Here is a 9,365-nt window from a genome sequence, read left to right on the forward strand (position 1 = left end):
AACACTATGGCCAATCCATACTGACCCGCACATCCACAGACTGCAGGAGGAAACTGGAGCACCCAGAGGAAACCTACACAAACACAGGGAGAATGTGCAAACTCCACCCAGACAGTCACCCGAGGCTGGAATCGAACCCAGGTCCCTGGTGCTGTGAGGCAGCAGTGCTAACCACTGAGACACCGTGCCACCCCACTCATGAAAGTGTATTAATGACTTTCAGCACCATGGCAAAATGAATGGCCTCTTTCTGTGCCACATCCCAATATCTTCCTCCTCAGTGGATAGCATCTTGTTTCTGAGTTGGCAGTTATGAGTTTGAGGATCTTGAGTATAGATTCCAGGGTGACAGTAAGGTCAGTACCAAGGAGGTACTGCACTGACAGAGCGCACCATCATGTGGGTGAGACATCGGACTGGGTGCCCTGTCTGTCCTATTGGATGGACGTGAAATGTCCCATGGCCACCATCTTGAATAAGAGTTTCTCTCACATATTCTGTGGCCAATTCATTATTTATTTAAATCCCCAGAGCCAAGAGGTCACCTCTTTTGCTGAGTTGAAGGTGATTAGTCCATCGTTGAGTCTGACACTCCTCAGTAATGTACAGCATTGTCTCTGCCTTTCCACAAGTACTTGTTGGGTTTGTACTCAGGGCTCCAGAGGTGATGCTTGGCAGTGCAGGGACCCCAGTTTGGCCAAGGTCTTTTCCCCAGGGTGGCAGAGTCCAAACCTAGAGGGCATAGGTTAAAGGGTGAGAGGGGAAAGATTTAAAAGGGACCTAAGGGGCAACGTTTTCGCACAGAGGGTAATGAGTGTATGGAATGAGCTGCCAGAGGAAGTGGTGGAGGCTGGTACAATTACAGCATTTAAAAGGCATCTGGATGGGTACATGAACAGGAAGGGTTTAGAGGGATATTGGCCAAAGGCTGGCAAATGGGATAAAATTAGATTAGAATATCTGGTTGGCATGGATGAGTTGGACCGAAGGGTCTGTCTGCTGTACACATCTATGACTCTATGAACCCATTTCACCAGGACCACATGCACCATAGTCATTCAGAGCCTGCCTTTTGACAGAAGGGATGTGTGAGTGACCTCCTGTTTTTCACAAACCTTCCTGCCATGGGTAGGTACTGGCGGCTCTCGCTAACGAAGATTACCCCAAAGGGAGGATTGACATCTGAAGAGAGACTGGATCAGTGAGGGCTATATTCACTGGAGTTTGGAAGAATGAAGGAGAGATTTCATAGAAACTTATAAAATTCTAACAGGAATCTACAGGGTTAATGCAGGAACAATGTTAGAGTAGTGCTGGAAAAGCACAGCAGGTCAGGCAGCAACCAAGAAGCAGGAAAATCGACGTTTTGGGCAAAAGCCCTTCTTCAGGAAAGGGTTTTTGCCCGAAATGTCAACTTTCCTGCTCCTCGGATGCTGCCTGACCTGCTGTGCTTTTCCAGCACCACTTTAATTTAGACTCTGGTTTCCAGCATCTGCAGTAACCAATTTCGCCGCAGGAACGATGTCGCCAATGACCAGAGAGTGCAGAACCAAGAGCTACAGTTTAAGGATATGGGATAGGCCCTTTCAGACAGAGATGGGGAGTGATGTCTTCCCCCAGAGAGGGGTGAGTGTGTGGAATTCTCTGCCACAGAAAGCAGTTGAGGCATTGAATGTTTTCAAGGAGTTGGATATTCAGGTGGGTTTAAACTTGCTCAGCAGGGGAATGGGAACCCAAGGTTAGTTCCAGTGCACAGGAGGATGAGAGTAAAGAGGCATGGACAGGATTTCATGGTCACAGGAATGTGCTGGTAGACAGCAAGCTGGTTTGAAGTGTGTCTACTTCAATGCCAGAAGTATCCGAAATAAGGTAGGTGAGCCTGCAGCACGGGTAGGTACCTGGGACTTCAATGTTGTGGCCATTTTGGAGACATGGATAGAGCAGGGTGAGGAATGGATGTTGCAGGTTCCAGGGTTTAGATCGTTCATTAAGAACAGGCAAGGCGGTAAAAGAGGGGGAGGTGTGGCCTTGTTAGTCAAGGATAGTATAACAGCGGCTGAAAGAATTTTTGATGAGGACTCGTCTACTGAGGTAGTATGGGCTGAGGTTAGAAACAGGAGAGGAGAGGTCATACTGCTGGGAGTTTTTTATAGGCCTCCGCAGAGTTCCAGGGAGATGGAGGAAAGGATTGGCAAAATAACTCTGAGTAGGAGTGAAAGGAACAGGGTGGTCATTATGGGGGCCTTTAACTTCCCCAACATTAACTGGAAATGCTATAACTCTAGTATGTCAGACGGATCAGTTTAAGTCCAGTGTGTACAGGAGGGTTTCCTGACACTATGTTGAGGGGCCGACAAGAGGGGAGGCTGCACTGGATTTGGTGCTTGGTAATGAACCAGGCCAGGTGTTTGATTTAGGTGTAGGTGAGCACTTTGGAGAGAGTGACCATAATTCAGTTACGTTTAGTTTAGCGATGGAAAGGGATAGGTACATGCCACATGACAAGAGTTATCGATGGGGCAAGGGCAATTATAATGCGATTAGGCAAGAATTAGGATGCATAGAATGGGGTAACAAAATGCAGGGGATAGAGACAATCGAAATGTGGAGCTGGTTTAAGGAACAGATATTGCATGTCCCTGATAGGTATGTCCCTGTCAGGCAGGGAGAAAGTGATAAGGTAAGGGAACCGTGGTTTAGCATAGAAATTTCATTTCTTGTTAAGCAGAAGAGGGAAGCTTATGTGTTGATGAGGCAAGATGGTTCAGATGGGGTGATGGAGGGTTACAGATCAGCTCAGAAGGATTTAAAGAGAGAATTAAGAAGAGTAAAGAGGACATGACCAGTTTTTAGCAAATAAAATAAAGGAGAACCCTAAAGCTTTCTACAGGTATGTGAGGAATAAAAGGATGATGAGGGTAGGAATAGGGCCAGTCAAAGACAGAAGTGGGAAGTTGTGTGTGGACCTTGTGGAGATCGGAGAGGGGCTAAATGAATATTTCTCATTGGTTTTCACTCAGGAAAAGGAGAATATTGTAGAGGGAAGAATGAGGTACGAGATATTAGACTAGAAAGGATCAAGGTTAGTAAGGAAGAGATGTTATCAATTCTAGAAGGACTGAAAGTAGACAAGTCCTCTGGCTGGATGGAATTTATCCGAGGATTCTCTGGGAAGTTGGGATGAGATGGTGGAGCCTTTGGCTTTGATCTTTGGGTCATCATTGTCTACAGGTTTAGTACCAGAGGACTGGAGGATTGCAAATGTTGTGCCCTTGTTTAAGAAGGGCAGCAGAGATAACCCAGGTAATTATAGACCAGTGAGTTTTACATCTCTTGTTGGAAAAGTTTTGGAAATAATTATAAGAGATAGGATTTATAATCATCCAGCAAGCAACAATTTGATTTCAGTTAGTCAACATGGTTTTGTCAAGGGCAGGTCATGTCTCACAAACCTCACTGAGGTTTTTTGAGAAGGTGACCAAGCGTATGGATGAGGGTAGGGCAGTTGATGTGGTGTACGTGGACTTCAGTAAAACCTTTGATAAGGTTCCATAAGGAAAAAATGCAGAGTCATGGGATTGAGGTTGATTTAGCAGTTTGGATTAGAAACTGGCTTTCTGAAAGAAGTTAAAAATCACACAACACCAGGTTATGGTCCAACAAGTTTAAATGGAAGCAATAGCTTTCGGAACACTGCTCCTTCACAACCACCTGATGAAGGGGCAGCGCTCCAAAAGCTAGTGCTTCCAAATAAACCTGTTGGACTATAACCTGGTGTTGTGTGATTTTTAACTTGGTCCACCCCAGTCCAACACCAGCGTTTCCAAATCATGTCTGTAAGAAGGCAGCGAGTGGTGTTGATGGAAAATATTCAGCCTGGAGTCCGATTACTAGTGCTGTGCCACAAGGATCTGTTTTGGGACCACTGCTGTTTGTCATTTTTATAAATGACTTAGACGCAGGCATAGGTGGATGGATTAGTAAGTTTGCAGATGACACTAAAGTCAGTGGCGTAGTGGACAGTGTGGAAGAATGTTTCAGGTTGCAGGGGAACTTGGATAAACTGCAGAATTGAGCTGAGAGGTGGCAAATGGAGTTCAATGCAGACAAATGTGAGGTGATTCACTTTGGGAAAAATAACAGGAAGGCAGAGTACTGGGTCAATGGAAAGATTCTTGGTAGTGTGGATGTGCAGAGGGATCTTGGTGTCCATGTAGATAGATCCCTGAAAGTTGCCACCCAGGTTGATAGTGCTGTTAAGAAGATATACAATGTGTTAGGTTTTATTAGTAGAGGGATTGAGTTCCAGAACCGCAATGTCATGCTGCAACTATACAAAATGTTACTGCGGCCCCACTTGGAATATTGTGTACAGTTCTGGTCGCTCCATCATGGGAAGGATGTGGAAGCATGGGAAAAGGTGCGTTGGAGATTTACCAGGATGTTGCCTGGTCTGGAGGGAAGGTCTTATGACGAAAGGCTGAGGGACATGGGTGTGTTCTCATTGGAGAGAAGAAGGATAAGAGGAGATTTAATAAAGACATATAATATCTAATAGAGGATTAGATAGGGTGGACAGTGAGAGTCTTTTTCTACGATGATGACGTTAGCTTGTATGAGGGGGCGTGGCTGCAAATTGAGGAGTGATAGATTTAAGACAGATGTCAGAGGCAGGTTCTTTACTCAGAGAGTGGTAAGGGCACGGAACTCCCTGCCTGCCAATGTAGCCAACTCAGCCACATTAGGGGCATTTAAACAATCCTTGGATAAACACATGGATGATGATGGGATAGTGTAGGGGGATGGGCTTAGATTAGTTCACAGGTCGCCACAACATCGAGGGCCGAAGGGCCTGTTCTGCGCTGTACTGTTCTATGTTCTATAGTTCTTCAGGCTAAAGGGATCAAAGGGTAAGGGGAGAAAGCAGGAACCGGGGCCTGAGTTGGGTGATTGGCCATGACCGTATTGAATGACAGAGCAGGCTTGATGGGCCGAATGGCCTATTCCTACTCCTATTTTCTCTGTGTTAGACCTCAACAAAGTACATGATGTGACTTAAAGCTCTCGAGGTAGTATTAGGCTTTGTGTAAGTGCAGATCTTTCCTCTCTCCATCTCTCCCGTGCAGGTCCATGGTAAGTGGAGCTAGCCCCACAGCCTCGGTGGGTAGTCCAGTGCCAGGGCTAGTGGAAGAGGATACAGCGGTGCTGGTGGCTGAGACAGTGAGTGGCACGGATGAGTGCCATGTCAAGGAGATTCCCGGGCCCACCGCGACCGCGGGGCCTGACAGCACCGGCAGCTCGGAGCTCAATAAAGTGGACCCAGCCACCCAGAACCGCCGGCTTCTGCCCAACTTCCGGAACTCTCTGCATGTCATCGACGGGGCGCAGTCCCGCTACTTTGTGGGCATCATCGACATCTTCACCGTGTACGGCCTCCGCAAGAAGCTGGAACACCTGTGGAAGTCCATCCGGTACCGTGGTCAATCCTTCTCCACCGTCAGCCCTGACCAATACGCCAAGCGACTGTGCCAGTGGGTAGAGGACCACACAGTGTAGGGCGCCAGATCTGGAGGGGAGGGGTTGGGCGAGACGGGCTGACAGGGAGGACCATCTGGAGTCAGCTGGGATTTTCAGACGAGGAGAGAGCCAGGGGAGGGTGGGGGCTCTCTCCACTCCCCCGCACCCAACCCCGGTCCCGTGACCGTGTGCAGTCAGTGTCTTGACAGGAGGTGCTGGAATTGAGGATGGGTTATCGGGAGGGGAGGCACTACACTGGGCAGTGTACGGCTGGGTCCCACGGCCGAGGGGAGACTGGTCTGGAGCTGAGATAGCAGCAGACATAGGCTCCATCCATCACTCGCTCACAAACCCTGGCTCTAACGCTGGCTTTTGGAGATGTCTGCAGCCCTCAGGAGTGCATGGGGAAGCTGCCTGACCTTTGCATGATCCCTCTGTCTACCCTCATCACTGTGGGGGTGGAGGGGGGGGTGCGCTGCTGAGCATTACTGTTGAGTTCTAGGCCAAGTATAAAGTACATACCTAATAACTGCTCCGTAACATGTATAAACAATGGGTTTGTTTTCATTGCTGTACATAATCAGAAAAACCACATCCAGTTGAGTTACCCTCGTCAGCTCTCTCTTCCCCCAAACCTCTCCACATCTGGGTCGAGAGCATTATCCAGCCTGTCAAAAGGTGAACCTGTCAATGCTTCCGGCACATCAACACGTGGGGGCAGGTTGGGGAGAAAGGAATTCCTCTACAAGGGGGCAACTCAGAGGGTGGCATGGTGGTAGTAACCCCTATCTCTGAGGTTGAAGTCCCACTTGCTCCAGAGACATGTGGCAACGTCTTGGAGCAGATTGGTTCAGAAAATTTCCAAGAAGGATCTCAGCCGCTTCATTGATGCTGTGAGTAACAGTTTAACCAGGGCTGAGTTAGTGTAACCAGGGCTGAGTTAGTGTAACCAATCCTACCCCCGGGCTGTGGGTAATGATTTAACCAGGGCTGAGTTAGTGAAACCAATCCTACCCCCGGGCTGTGGGTAATGATTTAACCAGGGCTGAGTTAGTGAAACCAATCCTACCCCCGGGCTGTGAGTAACAGTTTAACCAGGGCTGAGTTAGTGAAACTGAACCCACTTCATGGGTAAGTGAGGGAATGGAATCTGGTTCGAGGGTTTTTCATTTGGACAGTTAATTGTAAACCTCATTGATAGACATGCCTGTGTCACATGATGCCAAAGTGACAACTATTGCCTCTTTATATTGCGGTCCTCATTCACCATGGTAACCAGTACAGACATTGAACCTGGCTTGGGCTCTCTGCTTTAACACTTAGACATATCATCCTGCATCCATACCAGTCGGCAGGACAGGAAACAAGGTGCCTCCCTGTGTAGGTAGAGTCTATTAACTACTCAGTCTTACAGCTCTTTGTACACCCCAGTCCCTGTAACAAGCAGAGGCAGGAGGGAGGTATTTTACAAAACAATTGATGATGATCTGGAATGTGCTGCCTGACAGGGCGGTGAGAGCAGCTTCAGAACAGGAGAAATACTTGAAAAGGAAATGACAGCAAAGCGATGGGGGAAAGGGCAGACCAGCGGGAATAATTGGAGAGCTCTTTCAAAAAGGCACCACAGAAACAAGGGGATGAGTGGCCTCCTCTTGGGATGGGAGATTCTAAGGTTTTGGACAGTCTAGTTAAAAGATAAACCATCTGAGTGGCAGTTGTCAGACCTAGTCAGGAGCTGTGAGGACTCACTAATGTTTACACTTGTATTTGGGAGTTACTGCTTCAGTTGCAGGGTCCATCGAATAAACTGGGATTAGAGAGAGGCGGGGGAAATAAGAGGTTGCCCCAAGGGAGCATCATCTTTGGCTGGGAGCGAGTTTGTTTTGCACAGGAGGAGGCTGGAGGGAGTGGGTCACTCCCTCAGTCAATGGGCTCCACGTGCCCCATTAAACACTCACCGATTGCTTTAAGTCTAACCCCACTCCTGGGAAGCCCATTGGATGTCCATTTCAATAAAACATAAAAGTGTGGGTGCTGGAGATCTGGAACAAGAACAGAAACTGCTGGAGAAACTCAGCAGGTCCAGCAGCATCTGTGGAGAGAGAAACAGAGTTAACATTTCGAGCTCAGTGAACTGGTTCTGACGAAGACTCACCGGACTCAAAACATTAACTCTGCTTTCTCTCCACAGGTGCTGCCAGACCTGCTGAGTTTCTCTAGCAATGTTCATTGGCAATCAGGACTCTCCTACCAACTTGGCCAACTGAGAGAAGTCAGGCTGACCCTGTACAATGTTGTAGGCCACGATTCGAGGGTTGTGTCCAGTGGTGATGTTTTGAGCAGAATGAGAGTGTGCAGAGGGGTATTCACCAGAACGCTTCCCAGGGTGAGGAGAATCGGGGTTTGTTCTTCCTGAAGTGAAGGAGATTGAGGGGACATTTAATGGAGGTAAAGACGCCGTATCCTACTGGATCATAGAGCTGCTCTCTAGAGAGAGAGAGAGAGAGAGAGAGCTGACTGGTGATGGTTTAACCTGAGCCACCCCACCTCAGGTGAGAGGAGAGTGTGAGAAGGAGAGTCCTTCATGGTAACCTTAGACACTGTTAGTGTCACTCCGTATCACAAACCAGGCAGGACTGTGACAGAATTAAAACAAGATTGGTGAGGGGAACTTTCCCTGCTGTCAGATAATCCAAGAAATCAGGTGTCAGGGTCTTTGGCAAGTAATGAGGGGGACGTGTGAGGAAGAGGGGCGCTAATGAACTCACTACCTTCGAATCTGGTGGAAATGGAGATGGTCAAAGATTTAAACTGATATTAGATCGACACTCGAGGGAAATAAACTTGCAAGGCTAGGGTGAGAGAGTGGAGTGTAGGATTGACGGTTATTACCTAGAGAGCTGGCAGGGCCTTGATGGGCCAAATGGCTTCCTTTGGTACTATAACAACTCTATGACTCTATAGGGAGGCGCTGGATACTGTCCCTTGTGACTTACATTGCAAGCCCATGGAACCACACAAAGCCCCAATGGATCATACTGCACCATGTTTACCGGGATCCAATAGGATTCCACAATTTGTCACAACACTCGTACAAAACCACATGACTTTGAAATGCATCCTCTTTAAATCATGTGACTTGTAATATACCTTTATTCAACCATAGAACATGTAACAATCCACAGGCCAAGTGTAGGGTCAGGTGCCAATCTGGCTCAAACAGTAGCACTCTTCATTGTGGCCCAGGGAATTGTGGGTTCAGAGTTGTGAGGATTTAATGCATTTGTAAAATATGAACGTGAACACTCAGGCATCATGTATAATTAATTCACACTGTGCAAATAACTGATTTAATAAATTGTACAGCATTTGAAAATGTAAATGCAAAATCTGGTGAATTAAATTGTTTTTTTTCCCACCCCTATTGTTGTTCTGGTATTTTCAGGTGCAATCAATCTGATCGAAAAAGGGAGACACTTGCATTTATTGAAAACCGTTCACTGCCAGTCAGGATTCATGTCAGTCTATGAGACAGAAACCAAAACACCTTCCTTTGTGACTGTAGTTTATTGACTACTCAGTCTTACAGTTCCTTCTACTCACAGTGGGACAGATACTCCCCTATCTATGGATGGCTTCCTGACCAATCTGTTCAAGGAATTTGTTTTACACCTCTGGAGTAGGTGGGACTAGAATCTGGGCCTCCTGGCTCAGAGACAGGATTACTACCACTGTGCCACAAGAGCCTGTTCTTCTATATATGTGCTCAACGATTAATACAACTACCTCTTTCTTCTGAACCTGAAATAAAAAGCATGTACAAACTTAACAGTATGGTTAACCATACA

The 9,365-nt window shown here is 47.3% G+C and overlaps 1 protein-coding gene across 3 annotated transcripts in view; it reads left to right on the forward strand.

The window, feature by feature from the left end:
• pip5kl1 (phosphatidylinositol-4-phosphate 5-kinase-like 1) overlaps nucleotides 1–8,935 on the forward strand; it is an 84,273-nt gene extending 75,338 nt beyond the window's left edge. For all 3 annotated transcript variants that reach the window (XM_072565928.1, XM_072565929.1, XM_072565927.1), the window contains exon 10: nucleotides 5,127–8,935. In XM_072565928.1, coding sequence (XP_072422029.1) covers nucleotides 5,127–5,556 — 430 coding nt within the window. In that variant the 3' untranslated portion in view covers nucleotides 5,557–8,935. The remainder of the gene's footprint in view (nucleotides 1–5,126) is intronic.
• Nucleotides 8,936–9,365: the final 430 nt, after the last annotated feature.

Source organism: Chiloscyllium punctatum, chromosome 49, assembly GCF_047496795.1.
Source record: "Chiloscyllium punctatum isolate Juve2018m chromosome 49, sChiPun1.3, whole genome shotgun sequence".
NCBI lineage: Eukaryota > Metazoa > Chordata > Chondrichthyes > Orectolobiformes > Hemiscylliidae > Chiloscyllium > Chiloscyllium punctatum.